The sequence below is a fragment of the Cynocephalus volans genome, chromosome 6, assembly GCF_027409185.1.
Source record: "Cynocephalus volans isolate mCynVol1 chromosome 6, mCynVol1.pri, whole genome shotgun sequence".
In the NCBI taxonomy this organism is placed as follows: Eukaryota; Metazoa; Chordata; class Mammalia; order Dermoptera; family Cynocephalidae; genus Cynocephalus; species Cynocephalus volans.
Window position 1 is genome coordinate 43,347,787 of NC_084465.1, and position 27,386 is coordinate 43,375,172.

General features: G+C 37.5%; 1 protein-coding gene across 1 annotated transcript in view; it reads left to right on the forward strand.

The window, feature by feature from the left end:
* DOCK4 (dedicator of cytokinesis 4) overlaps positions 1–27,386 on the forward strand; it is a 433,780-nt gene that overhangs the window by 318,803 nt on the left and 87,591 nt on the right. The window contains exons 24-26 of the mRNA XM_063098749.1: positions 8,239–8,366; positions 12,460–12,594; positions 17,715–17,813. Of these exons, the coding sequence (XP_062954819.1) occupies positions 8,239–8,366; positions 12,460–12,594; positions 17,715–17,813 (362 nt within the window). The remainder of the gene's footprint in view (positions 1–8,238; positions 8,367–12,459; positions 12,595–17,714; positions 17,814–27,386) is intronic.

The following is a 27,386-nucleotide window of genomic DNA, read 5'->3' on the forward strand; positions in this document are numbered from 1 at the left end:
TTTTACACTTGAAAATACCATTTGTTTATAATTTTCTACTAGCCAGGGCTTGCAAAGTAGTAGACAGACCTCATAAAGACTAGTAAAGTTGCATGAATAAGGGCTTCTCTTTTTTCTAAAAGCAAGTGATAACGTAGGACCATTAGAAAAAGTGTACAGACCTTGGATTTTTTTAATATAGATTTTGTGTTGGTCATCCAATATGAAAGTATATCTCAAAAATTATCTGGGACATCAAGAAAGCCTTTGGTTATAAATCATTAGTGTTCTGCCCCCTTCAGTCTCAATTTCTTTGTCCCTACCCTTTCTCTTCCCCCTTACCTGTATTCCCTTCTGGCTCCCTCTCCCAGACTTTCCCAAAGTGAAAAAACTCAGGGCTAAAGGTCTTTCCAGGTGTCCTCTTACCAACAGGGAGCTCTGAAAGCACTTGCTGAAAGTTCCATAGTTTTCACAGTTGTGCAGGCTCTATTCTGGATTTTATTAAAGATTTGCCCTCATAATGATTTTTGGTTTTGCTTTTTTAAAAAAAATAGTTTTTACATCTTTCCCTAGATGGGGCAAAGACAAATTTAAGAGTTTTAACAGCATGGATGGGCCTTGAGAGAATTATATTAAGTGAAACGAGTCAGGCACAGAAAGAGAAATACCACATGTTCTCACTTATTGGTGGGAGCTAAAAATTAATATCTAAATTCATACACACACACACACACACACACACACACACACACACACACACACAAAATAAAAAACCGGGGGGGGGGAGAAGATATAACAATCACAATTACTTGAAGTTGATTCGACAAGCAAACAGAAAGGACATTGTTGGCGGGGAGGGAGGAGAGGGAGGAGGGAGGGAGGTTTTGGTGAGGGGCAACAATAATCAGCCACAATGTATATCGACAAAATAAAAGCTTAAAAAAAAAAAAAAAGAGTTTTAGGTAACACCTCACCCTGAACATAGAACTTAACATGAAAAATGTGCATCACCAAAATCATAATTGACGCTAGGTTTTAACTATGGTTTTTGAAAATAACTCACCTATTTGGGGTCATTCAAAACTGAGTTTCAACTTCATTGTCTTATCATGTTTCTGAACTTTTCAATACTGATTAGCAGTAGCAAGCACATTACCAGGGAAAGGGTGAAAGCCTTGCCTTTCCATTTCTTATACATCAGCCATCCACATTTGCACAGATTTTCAGGGGGCAGGCTGTGTGCCACAGCAGCTGCTGTGGTTTGCGTGGTGATGGGGAGCGCTGCGTTCTCGTGTGCAAGGCGAGCACCAGCAGATGGAGTTACGATAGCCTGGACTGTGATCATGTGCCTCCTACTCTCTTCCCATTTCAGCTGTGTTAAAGCATGAGGACAGAAATGCCAGGCTCTACTTCAGTTGTCTCTAATATCCAGGAGAACCCATGATGAAACTCATTTATTCATTCATTCATTCAGCAAATATTTATTGTGGGCAGACCACCCCTCCCCCTCACAAAATTATATTAGAAATACGTTAGGAATATTATAGCAGATTAAACAGATACAGTCCCTGCCCTCTGTCTGCTTATAGTCTAGCACAAAAGTAGATATTAGACAAGTAACTATGAGGTGATCAAGTATGACAGCTGTTGTGATGGGGGAAGTTCCTGGGGTGCCATGTAGCAGGGATATCCAGCAGAATCTTGGGGTGCCATCCCACCCACATAACCTCAATTAGTGGTCCATGTGCTGTCACAACTCTCAAATTTGTATTTCTAGGCCAGAGCTTGCCTCTGAGCTCCAAACCTGAGTATCCAACTGTCCTCTCAACATCTCTACATGGATGTCTCACAGGCTCCTTAAACTCAGAATCTCTAAAATGGAAATCTCAACTTTTTTCTCTCTAAACTTACTCCTCCCTGTCTTAGCAAGTGGCAACACCATTCTCCTAGATAGACGTGTCAGAGCTGTTCTCGAAACCTCTGTCTCCCTTTTGCCTGTCATCTCCACCCATCACCGTCCTTGTGCGACTCCACGGCATCTCTCATATCTGGCTCCTTTTCTCCCCACCTGCCCCGCCCCACCACCTGTCCTGTCCAAACCGCACCTAGTCTAAACTGCCTTAGTCCTTTCGTTGTTTCCCATCTCCTTTCACATAGCCATCTGTGTAGCCAAAGTTACGTTTAAAAACATACCAGCTGACATCATTCCCAGCTCCTTACTTACATCCCAGTTGTTGTGTTCTGTTTTGGTGACATACTCCAGAATTGATCTTCCAGGCCCCATGATCTGGCCCTGCCCATCTGCCTGGTCCCATCTTCTTACTGCTTTCCTCTGCTTGGAATCCTTCCTCCAGTGTCTAGTAAACCTGATTAATCCCCACTCTCCCTTCAGGGCTCAGTTCAACTCTCATTTTCTCAAAAAATCTCCTTTCTGCCCCGCTCACCCCATTATCAGTCTCATACTATATATTGTGTTTTGCTTATTGGATCACCTAACGTAACTGTAAATAAAGAGCTACGTATTTAGTTGTTTAATATCTGTCTTCCTCCACCACGCCAGAAGGAAAGCCCTAGAGGGCAGGGACTTTATTTGCCTTGATCACAATTACATCTCCAGCTTCCATAGTAGTGCCCGCTGCTTAGTAGGTGTTTGATACATGAATGAATACTATGTACAGACTGGGCCATGTGGGCTAGGGATGAGGATACAGCAGCAAAAAGATACCAAATCAATGTTGCATTAAAAAAAAATCTTATTGGAAAAGCAACTTTTTAGCTAAAGATGAGTATGAATATGACAACAGGACAGGGGGAGGGGTGGGAGATAAGAGTCTCAGACCAGGAGAGGCACAGTTGACCAAAGTAAGAAGTGCACACAGCATCCATTTTGCTTTAGGGAGGATGCCTGGTGGTGGAGGCATCAGGGGGAGATTAGAGCCAGTGAGTGAGGTCTGTAAGCCACACACAGATCATCCTTAGGCCACCACTGATGTTTTACTTTGCGATCCTGATGGTGTCTGCATGAGAACGTAGTCCCCCGGATCTGCAGTCCTTTCCACCTTGAGCATTTGTTGTCTGTTCTCCAGTGTCTGACGGGCTTGTTTGCAAGTTGTATGACTGTCTGTGACTTTGACAGTTCAGTTCGTAGCTTTGATCCCAGAGGCACAGCCCAACTCTGATGGCAGGCTTTCTGCAGCTCGGTGCGTCTCTGCAGTCAGCAGCTCTGCCACATGCAAAGCTGTGCTGTGGCGTGTCCTCTGCCCACCTTGTGTACAATGCCCCCCTTCTGAGGCTGCCACAATGCAGCTGCTTTGGTGTCCTGCTGATGTCCAGCCCAGATTGGGGGCCCACTTTATGGAAAGTGACTGACAACCTCTGTGTGCCACCACAGGACTACCTTGTGGACAGATGACCACTTCAAGGCTCCTTGACTAAAACTTGTTGATAGAGGAGGCAAAGGTATGACTTTCCTCAGAATTAACCTAAAGGAGGAAAGTTACCAGCATTTCTTACCTGCCCCTCCTTCCTAGCCACATGCCCATTTGTAATTACTAACGGGAGTTGGCTTCATTCACTCAACTGTGTACAGACAAAAAAGTAAATGGGAGTACCCCTTTATACACTTACGAAAACATATAATACTGTGAGCTATATCTAAGATATGGAATATTAGTGTATCAACCCCTTCAAGGACAGAATCTGCATGACAGATTCTATTGTTTAAATGTATGGGAAGTTAGTATATGTTCAACTGGTGGGGGTTGATTTTTGTTTTTTGGGGGGAGGGGATCCTACTTGGTGGGTTCAGGTGTTTTCTTTTAAAGAATTAGCAGTCAGCTTGTTTGGCATTTACCCACTGATTCTATCATTTGCACTGGCTGACATTGCCCTAGCAATGGAGAGAATTAAATCTTCAGGCTAGTCATATATCTCTTTTTATACACACCACACATGAATTATTTGTCTACCTTACTTACTTTTTCTCAGTAGATATTTTCTTAACAGTTGGTTGCAAATTGAATGTTTAGAAAACAAATCCCACAAGCTGCAGGAATATATCAGATAAGCTTTATCTTCCTTTCTAATTAAACATTACTAGGTAGTGACTCCTGGCACTTAAGCTTTCAGTTTCTTTTTCCTGGTTCTTTTTAAGTAATTTATTTGTAAATAAGTATTTAGGTTTCCTAGTGAGGCTTACTGCTTAAAGAAGCCCTGCAATGAATTATTTTATAAGTCTGGATTTTAATATTCTGTATTCGCTTTCTTCAAGTATAGAATTCCTATGCCTTATGTCATTTGTTTTGATGGTAAACGTAAGGCCAGATCACCTTGGCTTGGTAGCCCAGTGGCAGGCATCAGAAGAAATATGAGACTCCAAACCTAACTGCTAAAAGAAATCAAAAAGACAATCGGAGAAACCAGGCACACACTGACGAAGGCACTTTTCCCGTTGTGGGTGCTTTGTTTACATTTCTTATAATTTTTATTAAGATACAGAATCACATTTTTTTTTTTTAACCTATGGATATAGGGAAAAGTTGAAAGAGGATGAAAGGAGAAAACTCAACACTTATATAGCACTCAGTGTGTGCCAAGTACTGTTAGCCCTCATAAATCCTTCCAGGACGAAGAACCATTGTTATCCCTACTTTATAGATGAAAATGCGAGGCACAGAGAAGTCGAGTGAGTTGCGCAAGATCACACAACTGGCATTTGACAGAGCTGGAATTCAAATCTAGGCAGTATGATTCTGGGGTTCATAATAGAAAGAAGGGATCAAATAGGGACCTTGAACAGCCTCAGTGGTGCAAGTCAAGTGGAATTTTTAATTTTGATGAAGTCCAGTTTATAACATATCATCTTTCATAGTTTGTGCTTTTTGTCCCTGTTTAAGACATCTATATCTAACACAAGGTCACTAGGATTTTCTCCTATACTTTCTTCCAAAATTTTATACTGTACTTTTAGCCCTTGCATTTAGGCCTATGATCCATCCCAAGTTAATTTTGGTATTTGGTATGAGGTAAAGGTAGAGGTCCATTTTTTTACTTACGGGTATCCAATTGTTAGAAAAAATTATTCAGTGACACTTGTTGAAGATGATAAGGCAGACTTTAGTCAAGGTAGGGGCCATGGTGATAGATGTAGGGACCACTGCAATGGGATTTTGTAGTTGGGGAGAGGGATTGAGCTCAACTCCCAATGTAGCATGGGCAAGTGGAAATGTATAGCCAAGGAACAGGGTAGAGGTAGATAGAAAATTACTAAGAGTAAGTGGTAAGGGAGGATTCTGGCTAAACTGACCTACCAAGATTCTTGCTGAAGGCAGGCCATGATGATCAGACATTACCTGGGATAGAGTAGAGAATGTGGAACCCAGTCAGATATCAAGGGTGGGGAGTTCTAGTTAAACTAACTTAGCAGGCTTCTTGCTAAAATGAGACAATGCAGAGATGAACAGGAAAGTCCTAAAGTCAGGCCTAAAAGAGTTCAGGAGACCCTAAATAGAGTTTAGTCATTGAGAGAAACTTTGTCCCAGCCTTGTTGAAAATCAGCTGACCATATATCTGTTTCTGGACTCTGTTCTCTTCCAGTGGTCTATATGTCTGTCCTTACTGTCTTAATTACTATAGTTTTATAACAAATCTTGAAACCACACAGTGCAAGTCCTCCTAATTGGTTCTTCATTCTGAAAATTGTTTTGGCTCTTCTAGGTTCTTTGCAATTTCATGTAAATTTGTCAAATCAGCTTGTAAATTTCTTTAGAACAAAAAAAAAGCCTGCTAGGAATTTTGGCTGAGATTGCATTGAATTTACTAATTAATTTGAGGAGATTGGTGTGTTAACAATGTTGGGAATTCCACTCCTTGAACATTGTATTTCTCTCCATTTATTTATGTCTTTAATTTCTTTCATCCATGTTTTATAGTTTTTAGTGTACAGATCTTACGTTTATTTTGTTAAATTTATTCCTGTGTAATTCATATATGCTACTGTAGATTGCATTGCTTTTTAATGTTTGTTGCCATTATATAGAGATGTAATTGATATTTTGTACTGACCTTGTATTTTGAGACATTGGTTAACTAACTTATTAGTTCCAATAACTTTTTTGTAGATTCAGTAAAATTTTCTATGTTGATCATATCTTCTACGAATAAAGACAATTTTACTTCTTCCTTTTCATGTATAAGCATTTTTTTCTTCTATTTTTTTATTTTTTTAAATCCCTTATTACACTGGCTGGGAACTCAAGTACAATGTTGGAATGAACTGGTAAAATTGGACATCCTTGCCTTGTTTTTGATCTTAGGGAGAAATCATTCAATCTTTCATTACTAAGTATTATGTTAGCTAAAGGTGGACATTTCATAAGGGCCCTTTATCAACTTGAGGAAATTACCTCTGTTTCTAGCTTCCTGACAGTTTTTATTATGATTGGTTGATGAATTTTGTCACTTTTTTCCTACATCTACTGTTAATATGGTGAATTACATTGATTGACTTTCAAATATTAAACCAATTTTGCGTTCCCAGGATAAAGCCCTATTTTTATATATATAAATATATATATTTATATATATTACTATATTTGTTTTGCTAATATTTGATAAGGAATTTTGCATCTATTTTCACGAGGGATATCAATCTGTGGTTTTCTTGTCTTGTAATGTCTTTGGCTAATTTTGGCATCAGAGTAATGCTGGCCTCATAAAATGAGTTGTAGTCTCTGTTCCTCTATTTTATGGGAGAATTTATGTACACTTGATATGATTTCATTCTTAAATGCTTCATAGAATTCACCAGAGAAGCCATCTTGGCCTGGAATTTTACTTTTAGGAAGGTTTTTAACTACAAGTTCAATTTCTGTAATAGTTGTAGAGTTATTTAGGTTATCCATTTCTTCTTGAGTGAGTCAAATGCAATTACAGTTTATGCAAACTATTTAAAAGACTCACAGATTTTTATAAAACAGTAATAGCCATTTGAATTTTCTTCACCATTCCGCAGCTTGGCTAGGCACACAAAGGCTTTGTTACTCTTTTTTCCATTTAGCATTTTAGTGCCTCACTTGTAAAGATGAATGGACAGTGAAAGATTTCGAGATACTGGAGAAAAACTTCTAATGTGAAAGGCAGAAACTAAAATGAAGAAACAGAAAAAAATAATTTGAAAGAAAGATATTTCAGGAAGGGAAAAAAAAGTTTTAATTGTCTCCTAATACCTCAGAGAGAGAAGAGAATGTATCTATGAAACAAGAATGGAAAGCTATAAAAAGAGATCATTCAGAGAAATAAACAGGAATGGTTACATAATGAAAATGCAAGATCTGTTGTTTGAAAATTAAGAATTTCCAGGTGGCAGAGCATTAAATCAAGTATGGGGCCTTCTGAGCACAGGGACCTGTGTGACTGCATAGGTTACATGCCCATGACCCTGACCCTGGAAGTAAGAAACTCTTGGAAATGAAATACATGGCAGCATAAACAAGAAAATTCAGTAAAATGGGTAGAAAGAAGATAAAGTAAGGAAGTTGGACAAAAAGATGGAAAAAATATTCAAGAAAAGTAGAAGAATTTGAACAGATGCAGGATGATGAAGTTCCAGACAGAAGACCGAAAAAAATAGATGGAAGGAAATAATCCTGGAAATAATTCAAGGCAGGTTCCCAGAACTAAAGGACATGAGTTTATAGATTGAAAGGGCCAAGGCAGGGCATTTATCATGAAATGTTGAATTCCCAGGGACAAAGATAATTTCCCAAAAGCTTTCAGAGAGAGAGAAACAAAACAAAGCAAAAATCTGGTCATGTACAAAGGGGTGGAAATCAGAATGGTGGTGAAATCATGTCAGTTTAGCCAGAAATTGTGATGTAACTATTTTGAGAGGCTGAGGAAGAGGGAGGGGAGAAAAGGCTAAATCCTTATTTACCAAAGTCAGTAGATGGTCTATCTCAATGAAAATTCAGAAACTAGAAGAGAAACATGTGATTTAGAAATCTGGAAGTAAAACAAGCAATTGAAAAAAAAAAAATACCTATTTCAACTAAAAGAGTCAGATGCCTTTTGAGTGCAGGAATCATGGGTTTGAGAAATGAACCACTGTTTTTCAATATAAACCTTGAAGAATTAGTCCGTTTGAAACTACATGTGTTAATAATTTAACAATTAGAATTGGATTAAAAAGTAGATAAGGATTTGCCCAGTGTTTGCATGGGACTCTAACAGATGTGACACTAATGATTCTTCTCTCTTCAGATTCCCGGTACATTCTCCTGCCTGTCGTGTTACATCACCTCCACATTCACTTGCAAGAACAGAAGGACCTGATCATGTGTGCACGTATCCTTAGCAACGTATTTTGTCTCATCAAGAAAAACAGCTCAGTAAGTAAATACAGTTCATAGTATGTCGTTTCCATCAGAATGGCTTCTGGAAATAAAATTGTAAACGTCTACAAAGAAACCACACTATAGAGGAACCCACTGAGACTCTCACTTTTATTTCCAGCTGGGCTGGACTTCTTGCTTATTCTCAGAAGGAATTTTTTTTAACCTTGTGGGATTGCTATAACCCTGAATTACCTGGGTTCCCTAAACTTGTATTTTAAGGAAGAACTGAATACCGAGTGAGAAAAATTAGAAACCTCAAAGCCTCCCACATGTGTCTTTAATCTTGATAAGATGAATGCTCTGTGGCAAGAATAAATTGCTGCTTGCAAAGTGAAGCCGTTTTTGGCCCACTCTGTGAAAGGCTGCATGTTGATGCTGATGCTCAGAACTCGGCCGTGGCCCTTGGGCCCAGTCCCATGGAGACTACAGAAGCAAAGGACAGCCCCAAGAGACTAGGGGTATCTTGCAGTATCACCATGACTTGGCCCCAACTGTGGTCTCTAAGTTGTCATGGCTTTGGGGATTCCTGTCAATGTGCCTCACTCTTGCTGCAGTGCAGTTATATTACAGAGTACAGTGCAAAATGAGAAAAATTGCATGCTTGCTTATAAATGGTACAACTCAGAGGATTCATTTTCATGGCTCAGGAGTCTGATGTGAAATTCACATATGAAAGTTCTATTACAGTTCTGTCCATCTGCAGCCATTAATTAAGCATTATACTCATTGGTAACTGGTTTTACAAAGCAGAATTTGGCAGTGAGTTCTAAGGCTCCTATTTCTCTGCTTCCCTATTACCTCCATGCTACGATTTCTCTATTTTTGTCTTACTTACAATCAGCTTCTGACAATCAGTGAGCTGGGATGGCACCCCAGTGGAGGTGGTGGAGATAGAGCCCCAGGAGTGTGGGCACACAATTGGCACTTGAGAGAAAAAGGCTAGAAGCTCTGTATCTGAAAGTGTGCTAACAGGAAACTGCATGGAAAGGGGCAATTGAATTTTACCTACCCCCATGATCCAGGCCCCAAGGGTTATCTGGTAATGGATAGAACAGTGGTGACAGGGAGAGGCATTAGTTCTGCTTTAAAACTCTGTACAATTCAATAAAGAATAACCATGCCATGCCTTGTTGGAATGCTTTTCCAAATTCTAATTGTTCAGAGTAAAAAGTAAGTTAGATAGTTTACTACACAAAACCAAAAACAAATAGAAACAGAATTGGGGATGATTTTTTTGTATTTTTCCTTGTCTATTTCAATTTGAAAGTTGCATTCAGTTTTTGGATTTAGCTGATAGGGAACTCAGAGCAGAAACCAGCTCACTGGGACCAGAAACCTTGGTAGTTTTCTTGCAAGTGTAAGAAAGTTTCTCATAAAATCCTAGCCAAAAGGCTCTTTCAAACTCACACTTCGTAAAAGTATGAGTTTAAAGAGCAATCTCCTTGGTAGGGAGCATTTGTATGTAGAGTTTTGTCTTGTGCAGATATGCTAAGAACACAAATCCACTACAAAGAGTCAGTGCCGAGCAATGTGGGTTTCTTTCTTAAATCATGGGGGCTTGGATAGTATTAACTTTGCTTCAGGAAAGCAGTCTCCCCCATGGCCACTGAATGACCTTAGCCATTCTGTAGCTAAGGGTATTTGCCCAGACTGAACACCATTTCCTAATATTTACATGTAGGGATTTTTAAAATGTTTTTTATAGGAACAGTTTTTTGCACTTAAAATAAAGTTTTGGAAAATGAACTGTGTAATTCCAGTGATGAGAAGAGTAAATGTAAGCACAATCTGGAACCAAGGAAGACATACAAAAGGCCAACAGACACATGAAAAAATGCTCAACATCACTCAGCATCAGGGAAGTGCAAATCAAAACCACACTGAGATACCATTTCACCCAAGATAGACTGGCCATTATCACAAAGACAGAGAATAACAACTGCTGGTGAGGATGTGGAGAAAGGGTAATGGAGTTTGGATGTGTTATCCCCTCCAAAACTCATGTGGGGGCCGAGCCTGTGGCGCACTCGGGAGGGTGCTGCGCTGGGAGCGCGGCAACGCTCCCAGCGGCCGCGGGTTCGGATCCTATATAGGAATGGCCGGTGCACTCACTGGCTGAGTGCCGGTCACGAAAAAAGAAAAACAAACAAACAAACAAAAAAAAACAAAACTCATGTGGAAATTTGATCCCCAATGTGGCAGTGTTGGAAACTGATTGAGTCATGGGGGCAGATCCCTTATAAATGGATTAATGTTCTCCCTGGGGGAGGAGGGGTAGTGAGTGAGTTCTCGCTCTGTTAGTTCCCACCAGAGCTTGTTGTTTATAGGACCCTGGCACCTCCTCTCTCTCTCTCTCTTGCTTCCTCCCTCTTGCTTCCTCTCGCCATGTGATCTGCTTGTACCCACCGGCTCCCTGCCACTTTCCGCCATGAGCAGAAGTAGCCTGAGGCCCATGCCAGATGCAGCTGTCCCAGAATCGTAAGCCAAATAAACCTCTCTTCTTTATAAATTATCCAGGTAATTTATAAATCAGGTAATTCTGTTATAGCAACACAAAATGGACTAATACAAAGGGGAACCCTCCTACACAGTTGGTGGGATCAAATTAGTGCAGCCATTATGGAAAACAGTATGGAAGTTCCTCATGCAACTACAGATAGAACTGCCATATGAACCAGCAGTCCTGCTGCTGGGTATATACCTAAAGGAATGGAAATCATAACGTTGAAGGGATACCTGCACTCCCATATTTATCGCAGCTCTATTTACAATACCCAAGAGTTGGAACCAACCTAAATGTCTATTGTTGGATGACTGCATAAGGAAAATGCAGTATATTTACCCATGGAAATACTGCTCTGCCATAAAAAAAGAATGAAATACTGCAATTCACAGCAACATGAATGAACTTGGAGAAAATTATGTTAAGTAAAATATTCCAGGCACAGAAAGAGAAATTTCACATATCCTCACTCATAAATGGGAGTTCAATCACAATAATCCATTGAACTTTTAAAAGAAGAGAACAGAACTGAAGTTACCAGAAGTGGGAAAGGGGGAAGAAGAGGGGATAAGGGAAGAATTAGTAAAGGACCACAAAAATCAATGACATTACATAATGTTGAATATACTAATTATCCTGATTTGTGCATCACATATAGCACACAGGTATTGATATGCTATGTTGTACCCCATACAGATATGTACAATCAAGTATGTTCCAATAAAAAAAAAAATGGAACCAAGGAATTGTAGACTTTAAGAACCAGGATGATGGACTTTCAGGAAGGAATCAGGCCCAGAGAGATGAACTGACTTGCCCAAGGTCACATGCCCTGTTAGGGGCATAACTGATATTCTGAATTAGTCTGGTGTGCTTTCCATGACATCACCTATTGTATTAATCTGTTTTTGTTGCTTATAACAAAATACCTGAAACGGGTAATTTATAAAGAAATAAAATTTATTTCTTACAATTTCAGAGGCTGGAAAGTCCAAAGTCTAGGGAACACATCTGGTGAAGGCTTTGTTCTGAATGGTGACTCCACAGTGACACAGGGTGACACATGGTGAATGGCCTGAGCAAGACAGAGCTAACCTCCTCACTTGCTCCTTTTAAAGTCATCATAACCATGCCCATTACCACCCATTAAACTATCAATGGGGATTAATCTATTTACAACGGTCCAGTCCTCACAATCTAACCAGCTCTTAAAGGCCCCACTTTCCAGTTACCATAACAGGATTTCCCACCCTCTTAACACAGTTACAGTGGAGATTAGGTTTCCAATACATGAACCTTTGGGAGACACATTTAACCCATAATACCCACCTTTTATTTGTGTCTCGGGTATCCCTTGCACAGCCAAGTTGTGTACTCTTGGGTAAGACGTTAACTTCTCCATGCCTTGGTTTTCTGTAAAAGAAGGTCGTTCACATAGGCGAGGTCTAGGTCTCTCAAGCTCTCGAGTTCTGTGACTCTTTGATTCTATATTTGGAAATGGGCTTTGTCCCCTTTTCTGTTAAAGAAAGATTAATATACATATTAAGCTACGATTTCCTGAACACACTATTGTTTTCTCTTAAGGAAAAGTCCGTGTTGGAGGAAATAGATGTGATTGTGGCCAGCTTGCTGGACATCCTGCTGAGAACCATACTGGAGATCACCAGCCGCCCTCAGCCATCCAGCTCGGCAATACGGCTCCAGTTCCAGGACGTCACTGTAAGATCATAAAGCCAGGGTACACGGAACAGGGCCTAGCTGTGCTTGTGAAAACTTCAGTCACTTTGAGAGTGGGTTGCTGTAAGAATCTGGGAAATCTCACCTTGGCAGAGTAACCAATGAACGTTTAAATATATGTGAGGTTACCTTCATTTTATGAGGAAATTAGGAGATGAAGCCTGTTTGTTAAAAGATCCTGGAATGAGCAGTTTTTAATTTCAGAAAGCCAACTTTGATATTAGTTCTTACTTTGCCTGATTTAAATTAATCTATGATATTATATCCCCAGTTAACTTGGTAACTTTTCACCCATCAAATTGTTTAAGGAAGTGAGAACATTGAAATAGAGCAATGGGAGTCAGGGGCCCTGAGTTCTAATTCTGGATTTTTTATCATGACTAGTCAGGATCTTAACATTTCCAGGCTCCAGGCTTCAGTTTGAAATGAGAAAGTTTGACTTGGTAAATTCTAAGGTGTCTTCAAGGGCTACTATTTTATGAGTCAAATATAACATAATTCATATAAAATATTCAATACTATATCTCATAGTTTATATATACATAGAGAGACACATTTCTGTTTAAAACCCACATTCAGTTGACCAAAAGAAATTTTTTTAAGTCTTACTAAGACTATTCTTCCAAGCAAGTGATATTATTTGCAGAAATTGCAGTAGATGATATAGTTTTCCCATACAGATTATGTACAAAAATGTCAGTCTTTTGCCATCATTTTTACATACAGTATACTATGGAACTGCCGTCTTAAGATTGTTTGCCTCGATCCTGATGACAATAAATTTTATTTTTACTTAAAAGAATGAAAAGTCTACCCTGGCTCTCCTGCCGGCATTGGCTGTTTCACGATAGCCATTGTGTGTTGAATTTTATTCTATCTGCTTTCAGAGATGAGATTTACCTGAGGGAAACTGAGTTCCGGGTTTGGGAAGTAAAGTTAAACTCTTTCTTTTAACAAGTAAAAAAAACTTCCTAATGTATGTAATAGCTGCACTGCCTCATTAGAAGAAAAGAGTAAACCATTTCTCATTGGTCTAATGGAATTTCATCTGTAAAATGGTATCTGCTTCCTGGGCTTTGCTTCATGCCCTTAGCACGCTACCTGATTCATAGCAAATGTTCAGAACATTCTGCTGCTGCTGCTGCTTAATGCCACCGGAGTTCATCATAAGTTTGAAGGTTTGGGTTTTTTTGTTTTGAATTTGTTTTTTTAATTAAACTTTTTATTTTGCAATAAAGGTCACATGCAGTTGTAAGAATTTCCCCAGTGGTAAACTATTGCAGGACTCTGGTACAATAACCATAACCAGAATACTGACATTAATACAATCAAAATACAAACTATTTCCATCACCCCAAGGATTCCTCATGTCGCCCTTTTTATTTTATTTTATTTTTTTGGTGGCCGGCCAATATGTCTTGCCCTTTTATAGCCAAACCCGCTTCCCTCCCACCTCTACCTTCTCCTTAATCCTTGGCAACCACAACTCTGTACTCTATTCTCTATTTCTGTAGTTTTGTCATTTCAAGAATGTTATTTATATAAATGAAATCATACAGTATCTGACCTTTGTCATTGGCTTTTTTTTTTTTTTTTTTTAACAGCATAGTTCGCTTGAGATTCATCCAGGTTGCTATGTGTCTAATTTCTTCATCATTTTCTCACAGAGAACAGGCTCTCTGAATAGTGAATCTTTACACGGCGGTCCTACATTCAGCACTTTTTCAGGCTTTGCAGACACATAATATGAAAAAGCACCCATGATAAGTGGGCATACTGTGAATAAAAGCGGTTCCCACAAATGTATCATGATGAATTTTTCCAGCTCTCTACAAGTACCGTGGTTGTTACCCTGCATCCCAGCAGTACCAGCACAAGGACTGGTTTCCACTGTATCATAATTCTCGATAACAGTAGCCTTATTTTTACAATTTAAAAGGATTGTACTTTTTTGTTCTTCTACCAACTGTTCCTTCAACTTAAAATGCTCTCTCTAGCTGGATTTTAAAAAGCACCATTGTAATCGGTTCCTTTAAAAAATCCAATTGTACATAGAAGCAGATTTTATAAAGCAGAATAAATGGCCATTGGCCTCTCACCCTCAACGAATTGGACTCCGGATTTCCTTCCAGTTTATCAGTGCTTCTTTGCATATAATTCTGTTAAGCACTATTGATAATGCAGGTGACTCAGCTCAGCATAAACCATGTCTAAGACAGATACTCTGGTGTGCTTACCAAAAGTTTTCGTGTACTGTTGGTTTGTGGTTGGGGGAGGGGAAAAGGTGGAGAGAATTCTGTAGGAAAGATTTGGAAAAAATCATGCATGTGTATAACAGAAAGTTTCTTAAAGACTGTTGTTGTAGCCATCTTATACTCTTGTTATATGCCATTATTGATAGAAATGCCCATTTTCCTTTTAATCTATGCATAAAATGGTCACTGAACACTATTGAGTTTTAAAGGCAGTTTGTATGTAAGAAATTCTCCCTCAAACTAAGTGAATCTTGGCCAGTGATGGTTTTTTTATTTATTCTTTTTAACAGATTGTGAGTCTAGGGTTTTCATATAGACACATCCTTAAAATATCTTAAAAACAAAGAAAATTACATTATGAATGAAAAATACATCAGTAAAATATTGGACATCTAGGCCTCCTAACACCATTGAATGTGCTTAGAGTCTCTAAATAGATTAAGTGAACAAATAAAATGACATTGTAGAGTAGATGTTGGGATTGACAATACATCATAAATGTGCCGGAGATTATGTCATGATAATAAATTATTTGCAGTGAGCCTAAGCCAGATATGACAAATACAAATAGTTAATAACCTGTATTCAAAGGGGCATTCACCTATGTACATTGACTATAAAGGCTTAATATGAAAGTCTATTCACTATTGAATAATTTTTCCTGTTATTACTAAAATTATCATAAATAATATGTAATTGTTCAACTTCAGGTTATTTCGCTATTGACACAATGGTGTGTTGACATAGACATTTTAGGAAAATTAATCAGGTAGCTGTATTGGAGATAGTGTGGATAGGATGTGGAAAGACTAAGAGATGAAAAACTGAATGGGTTTCTATCAACTGGATTTGCATTTTTAGTCAAAACATCAATAGAGAGGTTAAAAAGTATGGACATTGTTTATTAACTAACAGAATCTTGTATACTTATTTATATTTGAATTATAGACCAAAAATTCAGGTATGTTTCTTCTATAAAATCAAATCAATCTGAGCAGTAGGAGGAAGAGCCAGTGAGGGCAGACTTCAAGAGCCAGAGATACCTGGGTTCCCATCCCAGCTTCACCATTTTCTATCTGTGGAACCCGGGGTAAATTTCTGAAACTTAAAAGACAATTAACTTATCTTTAAAGTGAAGTTGATAGTGTTCACCCAACAAGGCTGTAACAAGGAATGAACTCAATAATAAATCAAAGTACATAGTAACTTAAACATAGTGCCATTCCATAAATCACAGTGTTCTCATAATGTCTTATTTTTTTAAGTTTTTTGAGGTAAATTGAGATAAAATAAACTGCACTTATTTAAAATGTACAATATGATTAGTGTTGACATATGTATATATCTATGAACCATCACCACAGCCAAGATAATGAACATGTCCATCACTCTCAGAAGCTTCCTTGTGCCCCTCTCTGTTTCCTCTGTCATACCCCTTCATACTACCTTATCCCCAAGCCACTACTGGTCTGCTTTTTATAGTAATTTATGTGTTACTATAGATATTTGCATTTTCTAGAATTTTGTATGAATGATACCATACAGTAATTATTGTCTAGTTTTGGGTATGTTGTGGGAGCAGGGGGTTCTGGCTTCTTTCATGTAATATAATTGAGTTTCATCCATGTTCTTTGTATGTCAACAGTTCATTCATTTTTATTGCTATATAGTATTCCTTTGTATGGATATACCACAATTTGTTTACTCATTAACCTTGTTGGTAGATGTTTGGGCTGCTCCTAGTTTTGGCTATTGTCTTCCATCTATCTGTTTTTCTGTTTTGACACTAATAACACACTATCCTGATTACCATAGCTTTATAATAAGTCTTAAAGTTAGATAGTGTAAGTCTTCTAATTTTGCTCTTCTTTTTTAAAGTTGTTCCGACTACTCTAGGTCCTTTGCATTTCTACATAGATTTTAAAATCAGCTCTTTGATTTCTACTCCAAAAAAAGTCCCAGCAGGGATATTGATTTGGATTGCATTGCATTGCATTGAGTCTATATATCAATTTGGGGAGAATTGACATCTTAACAATATTGCATCTCCCAATCTATGAACATAGTATATCTATCCATTTGTTTAGGTTTTCTTTAATGCCTCTCATATTGTAATGGTATTATTTTAAATTTCACTTTCTGATTGTTTATTTCTAGTATGTAGAAGTAAAATTGATTTTTAACATTAATCTTCTATCCTGGAATATTGATAAACTCAATTAACTAGTTCTGGTAGTTCTTCGTAGATTCCATGGTGTTTTCTATGTACACAAGTATATTGTCTATGTATAAAGATAGCTTTTTTTCATTCCTTTCAATTTGTGTTTCTGATTTCTTTTTCTTGCCTTATTGCACTGGCTAGAACCTTCATTACAATGTTGAATAGAAGTTGAGAATAAGCTTTGGTATGTCTTAAAAGTCTTTATTTTGACTACATTTGTGAGAGAGATTTTTGTGGGGGAACAAATCCTGGTTGATAGTTGCAGGGGTATTTTTCTCTTTGAGTACCCTAAAGATGTTGCTCAGTTGTCTTTTAGCTTGTGTTGTTTCTGAGAGAAATATTCTTTAATCCTCATTTTTGTTGTTCTGTATGTAATGTGCCTTTTTCCCCTCTGACTAGTGTTAAGATTTCCTCTATGACTCGTTATAAGCAATTTAATTATGTTGTGCCTTGGTGTAATTTTTTTCATGTTTCTTGAAAAGTAATTTTTCCTTGTTTCTTCAGTTACATTTTCTGTCTTCTCTTTCAGCCCTCCAATTACATATATGTTCTGCTACTTGAAATTGTCCCACAGTTCACTGATGCTTTTTTTCTTTTCTTTTCTTTTCTTTTTTTTTTTTAATTAGGGGGAGTTTGTCGCTTGTCTCCTGTCCCTATTACGACAAATGACAGATAGACATTATCAACAGCTTCTTGATAGCTTCAATACAAAGGAAGAACTAAGAGTAAGTGACATTTTTAAAAATTTCCTTTAATATATCTTTTTAGTTTCTCTTGTTCTTATTTGTCATTGTTCAGATAGTTCCTTGACAATTGTTTTGCCTGTCTCCAATGAATTCTAAGCTGTTTTTTCTTACCTTCATTCATAGATCTCCTCTATATTGGCTCTTTAAGATTTCTGTACTCAAGCAAAGCTATTAATTCTCATTTTGGAGAAGGACATAGGATTTGAAACACCTGTCATCGAAGTTCTATAAACTAGAAACAATAACAGAACTAAGGAGACAAAAGCAAGTAGACTAACTTTAATTAAGTGGACCTAGAAATAATGCCTTAATAGAAAATAAGGTAGAATGCATAAGTATATTAGCTGGTTTCGTCTCTCTAAAATCATAATGAGAAGTTCTGGCTACAACTTTCTGACTCCAGAACCAGAGTTGTATTTGGTATTCTCTATCAGCTATAGTCTAATCATTATGCTATGCTAGTCTGACAGGCTGACATTAAATAGAAAATTTGGGTGCCAGGTTTATCAAAAGCCAATATTTGCTGAGATTTGGGGAACTGTAATGCTTCCTTGCGTTGTCACTAAAGTTGATTGTCCTCAGTTGGAGGAATAATCTGTCATGTCTCCTGATTTACTTTTATTTCTCATGTCTTCAGTTTTCCAGACAACTTTTATATGTAAACCATCATACTGGGAGGGTCGTTTAAATCCTGGGTGGTGGAGAATTATAGGACCAGTATGTTACTCTGCAACATTTGTTTGAGTGGAAGCCTTCAGAGTGCATTAGAGGAAGACATATATTTTCAAATATGGATAGCATGTAGGAATCACTTAACTTTCTATGGGAAATTTTGAAATATGAAGTCGCAGACTTCTTAAGTAAGACCTAATGATTCTTCAACAACGTTAAATATTCAACTACTGATGAAAAGTCAATAACTGCACAATTATCTTCCTTTTGACATTGTGGATTTCTGTACTCACAGTGGGTAAGTTCTAAGGTTTTTTTATCCATCTTTAATTCTAAACTCAAGATTGAATGTAAGAATGAAAAACATGATACCATATGCCGATTGATTGGCTGGTAGATAGATTACATCTGTCCTAAATGTTTCTTTGTTTCATATATATTTATTCACTTATATATTTTCAAATATGAATAGCATGAAGGAATCACTTATCTTTGACTTTTAACTTCCTGAAAGATTTTGTATGATCTTGGGAGGATCTTTCTGTTATCTTGGAGCAGTTAAAAAGTAGAGTTATATGAAACAAAGAAACATTTAGGACAGATGTAATCTATCTACCAGCCAATCAATCGGCATATGGTATCATGTTTTTCATTCTTACATTCAATCTTGAGTTTAGAATTAAAGATGGATAAAATACCTTAGAACTTACCCACTGTGAGTACAGAAATCCACAATGTCAAAAGGAAGATAATTGTGCAGTTATTGACTTTTCATCAGTAGTTGAATATTTAACGTAGTTGAAGAATCATTAGGTCTTACTTAAGAAGTCTGTGACTTCATATTTCAAAATTTCCCAGAGAAAAAGGCTATGTATTTTTATATAGCCTGGGAATTAAAAAATAGCAGAGAAGCATAAATTGAAAGACACGATTAATTGAATCTAGGTATTGATTTTTATGCTTTAATATTCACATTAATAATAATAAAGCAATTGGAAATTATGAATAAAGGGTTTTATGTGGACTTTCCTCATTTCCATCAGCCAATACTCCCTGTCAAAGGACATATTCTGCTTCCCTCTTCAAAATGAGCTGAGTCTTCAGACCGGGAGAATTATTGAATAATATTAATTCCTTAATCTGTCATTCAGGAAATCTAGATTGAGCAACTCAATCATGGTAAGCACTATGCCAGGCAGTGGGGATGTAACCAGGCACAAGATGCCCTGCTCCTGTTGGGGAGGAACCAGACAAGTAATGGGCACTGATGCCCTGAGTGGAGCATGGCCAGGGTAAGCACACAGTGCTTTGCAGCTTCTGGGATTTGCTGTCAACCCGACTCAAGGCAGCAGGAAGACTTCCCAACTGAAGTGTCAGCTGAGAACTGAAAGATTAGTAGGAGTGTTCTAGACATATCTTTGGCTGAGATTCTCAGATCTCTTAAATAAGGTGTCACCTGAATGCCCTAACCGACATAGCATACTCCCACCCCACCTTGACAACACTTATGAGAATCTGGAATATTTTTGTTTGTTTACATGTATTCCCCAATCCTCAGCCACTAGGTTTAAAGCTCCTGGTGTCTACAGCTTTGGCTGGTTCACTGCTGTATCCTCAAATCCCAGAACATGCCTAGCACATTGCAAGCATTTGAGAAATATTTGTTGATTGCTCAATAGAAGACAGAGTTTGAGGAAGAGAGTCATAAGGCATAAGGCTCTAAAATGAGTATGGACATTATTTTAAGGATATTTTGAAGCTTTTGAGGGTTTTAACAAGAGAGAGACTTGATGACACTTGAGGTAAGAAAGACCTGTCTGGTTGCACTTTCGAAAATGGATTAGCTGAGGTCAAGATGGGAGGCAGAACCGTATAAAGGATTTGATGTAGTAATCTAAGCTAGAAATGTCTGTGGCCTGAAGTAGAGGTGATCATTCTGATAGATTCTAGGGACATTTTGGAAGTTGAACGAGCAGGACTTGGTGACTGATTATGTTTAAAAAAAAATGCAGGTGAAGGAGAGGGAGGAATTAAAGATGACTCCTAGGCTCATTGACAATTGGCTGGTTGTTGTACCATTCCCTGCATGGGGAACCCAGGAGGACTCTGTGTACACGTTTGGGAGAAAAGGTAAGTTCAGTTTCAGCCTGAGTTTGGTTACCTGAGGGACATCCAAATGGAGATGTCTAGTAGACAGTGTCTGAGTTCAGGAGAGAGAACAGGGCAACAGGATGTAGATTTGGGGACTGTCGGCTAATGAGTGGTAATTGACATCATGGAATTAACTGTGAACATCCAAAGAGAGTCTAGAGTATGAAGGTAAAATGACCTACATAGAATCCTAAGCATTAAGGAGGAAGGAGTGGTGAACAGTGCCTGCTACTGTAAGGTCAAGTAACATCATGAAAGGGTCCATTGACATTGTTGGTGAACCTAATGAGCAACTTCACTGCAGTGGTAAGGATGGAAGCCACACTGTCGTGGATTGAGGAACAAAAACAAGAAAAAGAAAAGAAAAAGATATAATGGATATATGCAGTGTTTCAAGAAGAAGATAAGATGGCTACCGAAGATAACTTTGGATGTCAGAGGAATATTTATGATGGAGGAGACTTAAGCATGTTTGGATATTAATGATTAGAGCTGGTGTAGAGGGAGAGGCTGAGGATATAAGAAAGAGCTGCTAACCCACAGGATGAGGTCGCTGAGAAGGCAGCAGGAGGGAACAGAATTAGCCTTGACTGGGAGGAAGATTACCTTTCATGGTGTAAGAATAAAAGGGTAATAACTGGAATGAATGCAGGCTAGAGGACATTTACTTAATTTGCTAGTGGCTATTTAGTCATCTGGTTTTAATCTGCATTTTAGAAGTTTCAGATGTCACCTTTTCAACAGATCAATTTTTCCTATGCTCAATTTCTACCAAAGCCAAATATCCCTAGTTATGCTCCTGAACCCTTATTACAGTATTTTTCAAAGATACTACTTGTCTCTAGTTCCTTATTCCAAAGTTTTTAGTACCAAATGCATTTAAGAACTCAGAATTTTTATGATTTTCAAAAGATAATATGGCACATACGCTATATTATATAGCATTTCCAGTAGAGTCTGGAGTGACACAAAATATTCACTCTAGGTGAGATAAATAATAACTACAAATAGTTCAGGTCAGGTTTTGCTGCCAAATGGATTATAAGACCAAAAAATGTGATGCCTTTTTGATTTTGATATGGCAGTAAAAGAACTGAGGACCTCAAACAGCAAACATTTTATATAGAACATAGTATGTACCAGGCACTGTTCTAATCAGTTAGTTAACGTTAACTCGTTTATCCTCAAAAGGACCCCAAGTGGTAGCCCTCCATTATTTTATTACAGATGTCAATTATTTGATTCAACAAACGTTTGTTGAGCACCTTGGGTAGGCCTGAAGGATATCAAAACTAATAAAGTAATCTCTGTGATTAAGGTCATCTAGATCATTAAGTTATAAATGAGTGTGATATATGTATAAACAACAGTGATGACGGCTGACAATTACGGAACGCCTCACCCCCACCCCACAGCCACGAGCCAGATGTGGTGTTCAGCACTTCTCTTGCGGCACCACGTTTCCTTATGTGATGCCATGAAGACTGACTGACGCTATTATTATTCCCGAGTGATTGGGAGGGCTAGGAATTTTGTGAACATCCTCAGCTCTTTGCTCAGGCTGCTAAACTCAGCTCTTCCCTAAACTTTGTAAACTCTTCTAAACCAAAATCTTTGCTATCAGATTATATAAAATTTTATTTGTCAGTCTTTAAAAGTAATAAGGTAGTTCTTGTCATAAAATAAAGATGTCTAAGAAAGGCCAAATTAGTAGAGGGAGAGTTAATATTTAAATTAGAACTTAAATAGAGAAACTAAACAATAAGGCAAGGCACAATGTAATAGAGTGATATTTAAAAGAAAATTATAACTGATATTGGGATTAGACACTAAAAATCCCAGGTAACCCTACTATTTTAAAAAGTGATAAATCCAAGTATGTGTTTCCCCCACACTCACATATCCTAAGAGGAAGCTCCTGTTAACAACTAGAGGTATACCCTCATAGATTATTTTCTATGCTATATACACACACACACATTTTTTATTGGAATCATACTATTTATATTGGGCTGCGCTTTTTTCCACACAATAATATGCCCAGTACCTCAGTCTTCTGAATCTCATTATATGGATGCCACATAATTTAATCATTCCCCTTCCGATGGGCATTCAGTATGCTTCTGATTTTTGCCATTAGAAAGGATCTTGCATTAAACATCTTCATACATATATTGCTACGGACTTGTGCCCTTATTGCTGTAGAATAAAATCCTGGAAGCAGAATTGTTGGGTAAAAGATATACACATTTAAAATTTTCATTGATAACTGGATATCGATATGCAGGAGAATGAAACTAGATCCATACCTCTCACCATATACTAAAATCAACTCAAAATGGATTAAGGATTTAAATATACACCCTGAGACAATAAAACTTCTTAAAGAAAACATAGGAGAAACACTTCAGGAAATAGGACTGGGCACAGACTTCATGAAGACGACCCCAAAAGCACGGGCAACCAAAGGAAAAATAAACAAATGGGATTATATCAAACTAAAAAGCTTCTGCACAGCAAAAGAAACAATTAAAAGAGTTAAAAGACAACCAACAGAGTGGGAGAAAATATTTGCAAAATATACATCTGACAAAGGATTAATATCCAGAATATATAAGGAACTCAAACAACTTTACAAGAAGAAAACAAGCAACCCAATTAAAAAATGGGCAAAAGAGCTAAGTAGGCATTTCTCTAAGGAAGATATCCAAATGGCCAACAGACATATGAAAAAATGCTCAACATCACTCAGCATCCGGGAAATGCAAATCAAAACCACATTGAGATACCATCTAACCCCAGTTAGGATGGCTAAAATCCAAAAGACTATGAACGATAAATGCTGGCGAGGCTGCGGAGAAAAAGGAACTCTCATACATTGTTGGTGGGACTGCAAAATGGTGCAGCCTCTATGGAAAATGGTATGGAGGTTCCTTAAACAATTGCAAATAGATCTACCATACGACCCAGCCATCCCACTGTTGGGAATATACCCAGAGGAATGGAAAGCATCAAGTCGAAGGTATACCTGTTCCCCAATGTTCATCGCAGCACTCTTTACAATAGCCAAGAGTTGGAACCAGCCCAAATGCCCATCATCAGATGAGTGGATACGGAAAATGTGGTACATCTACACAATGGAATACTACTCAGCTATAAAAACGAATGAAATACTGCCATTTGCAACAACATGGATGGACCTTGAGAGAATTATATTAAGTGAAACAAGTCAGGCACAGAAAGAGAAATACCACATGTTCTCACTTATTGGAGGGAGCTAAAAATTAATATATAAATTCACACACACACATACACACACACACACACAAACGGGGGGGGGTGGGGAAGAAGATATAACAACCACAATTATTTGAAGTTGATACAACAAGCAAACAGAAAGGACATTGTTGGGGGGGAGGGGGGGAGGGAGAAGGGAGGGAGGTGTTGGTGATGGGGAGCAATAATCAGCTACAATGTATATCGACAAAATAAAATTAAAAAAATAAAATAAAATAAAATAAATAAATAAAATTTTCATTGATACTGACAAATCATATGTTGAGATTTCCAAATGAGTATCTTTGTCCTTTATTCCTAGTATTACTGCTTTCATTTCTTATCAATTCAAAGAAGGATTTGTCTTAGCATTTCCCAATGGTTCTCCAAATCATAATGAACTTTGAAAGTATGTAGTTCTCAAGTATGTTCTAAGACTACTGTTGTTTAAACTCCATTCATGCTTGAAGTACCCAGATGCCCCCAGGGTTACTGTTGAAGTGGCTTCTGACTTTTTGAGCAGCCATCCTTCTCTTTGGTCCACAGGTACTTGTGTGTGAGTGGCGTGAGTCATAGTATCAGGACGCAAGTGTGTGGGACTGAAGACCTGAGGGCTGCTGCTCTGTATTGTTTCATTTTTTCCTTCTCTAGAACATGACGTTATTTTTAAATGATCGAAAGCAAACGCTAGGTAGTGATTAAGTTTTTTTCTTTCACCTTCTGTAGTCACTAATGTTTTATTATACACCCACCTTATACCGGAGGCTAAAGTTTTGTCCATATCCGTGGTGTTTCATGTATATACAGCAGTGAGACTTCTGTTCTTTGTTGATTATGACTTTTCATATAGAACTGTGGGGATCTTGCTGTAAGTGTGAGATTATACATGTTCTGGAAGTTAAGTACAGCATTGTTATAACTTTTCATTGTCTCCCATAGCTTTCAAAAATCATATCTGATCAAGCCTCAATCCAACTTTGTTCCAGCTTTAAAACTCTGAGTCCTTCCCATTATCTACAGGACAGAGTCCTATCTCTTTGTCACATCATCCCTATCCTCAGTCTACCTTCCAGCCTCATTATCCTCCACCCCCTTCCAAGCACCTTTTACTCCAGTCACTTAAAACTACGTGTTTATTCCTAAAAAGAAAAATGATACATATAATTTTTAATTCCTCTGAATCATTTTTCCTTTCCACCTGAAGTGCCTATTCCACCACCACCTCATTTCCATTACCAAATGTGTACCCCTGTTAATCTCTTCTCCGATTTCAGCTCATGCTACAGAATCCAGCTCAACTATCCCTTTCTTGATGAAGCCTCCACAGGCTACAGTCCCCCTTCTTTGATGGCACGAAATAATGCACTATAATTATTTGCTGTTTCATTGTATTTTTGATGACTATGGGCTCCTTGAGAGTGGGGACCACATTTTTGTGTCCTAAGCATAGAGCCTAGAACATTAAATCTTTGTCGAATGAATAAACCCTCTTAATAAATTTCTGCCTGCTTTAATAAGCCATCTTTTTTCATGTAATTATTTTGACTTATTGTCTTTATTTGAATATATCAATTACAGAAAAATGGTTCTGTAACAGTCAAAGATTTAAGATCATTTAGGAGTTATTTTTCATAATACGTAAAGATTACATTTTAAGGGTATAAATTTCAGTGTGATAATGATTATTAATACCTTTTAATTGAATTCAAACCCCATATCGAAGGTATTACATTGAAATTTGTGGCAAATTTTTAGAATAACATCTGATGAAAGCCTAAATCATAAGTAAAGGAAATTTTTTCTAGTAGGCTATTCTGTTCATTGCTCTTTGTGAAAGGAGACAATGTGCTGGTCTGTCTGCCTGCCTCATGATGCGTTATTTTCTGGATGTCTTATGTTTCATGGTCTCAGAATTTCCTCCTTCTCTGTCTTACCTGTTCTGTTTTATAAATCAAATTTCTGTCTTGTGCCAATCTTAATATTGTGGTACAGACAGAAAATCTTTCTAAAACACAAATTTGATTCTGTTACATCTGCATAAAAGCCCTCAGTGTCCTCATATTGACCTCAGGATAAATACTTATTGCTTGAACTAATAATAGAATATATCTTACCTTACCAGAGGTCCCCAGCATCTGACGCAGTGCCTAGTACCCAATATTTGTAAATGAATAAACGTTAATGATAATTTCTAAAATCATAACAACTGCTCCTGCTTTCATTTTTATTTGAATATAGGACTTTTTATTGTTTTAGAAGATTTTCATAAGAACTTTCTCACTTGAACCTCTTACACTGCAGAAAAAGTAGCACCTTCCTGTTTCTTTTTTGTTGTGAACCCTGATTTGAAGAATACCAGTAACACAGTTCAGTTAATGATGTTGTGCTACATGCAGTAAACAGAAACTGCTCCCAGGCTGCCGATTTTAAAATGGTGTCATATGAAACACTTACTTCTGTGTCTATGTAAACAAGACTATTACAGGCATGGCAATGTTCTTTTTTAAATTATAAAAATTGGTTATATGTGCAAAATAATTGTACCTATCTATGCAAAGCACTTAATTACTGAAATGACTAGTGATGAAAAGAAGAAGGTACTTCAAAAAATTCACGGAAAGATTCGTATTATCTCATTCTATTATTTCACGAACTTTTTGAAGTACTCTCCTACTTAGGACAGACAAGGAAATATGACTGTATTTGGGATAGGAAAGAAGGGAATGGTAAAAAATCCAGCATTCAGGTCTCAGTGGTTTCGAATATTAGAACAGAATCTGAAATGAAACCAGTTGCGTGGCAGTTGACAAACATTTGGCTGAACTAAATTACATGTAAGTACCAAAGTGGAAGGGGTTTGTGTTATTACAAGGTGATCCGATGAAACATTAACCTGCAGTTTAAAAATAAGAAAAATTTGGGGGTACTATATGAATAAATGATTATATTAATTTTTTTTAATTCCTCTAACTACAACAGTCCTTTTTAAAATTTTTAAATTTATTTTTACATTGACACATATTGATTATACACATTCCTGGGGTGCCAAGTCATATTTCAATAATGTATATGCAATGTGTGATTATCAATTCAGGGTAATTAGCATATTCATCATCGCAAAAAATTTGCCATTTCTCTGTGATGAGAGCATTTGAGCTCTTCTCTTCAAGCCATTTGAGAACATACAATAAATTATTGTTAATTATAGATGCCTAGCACCATTGTAGACTACTAGAACTTATTTTTCCCATCTAGCTGTGATTTTGTGTTCATTAACCAGCCTTTCCTTATACCCTCTCTCCCTTTGCTCCACATTTTCAGAGTATGAGAGCTTAGTTCCAGGGAGGTTAAATAAATTGCCAAGGTCATTGAACTGCTTTAATTGCAGAGCCAGGATTAAAATCTAGGTTCTGATTCTTGGTATAATCTTTCATTTTTATTTTTATTATACAG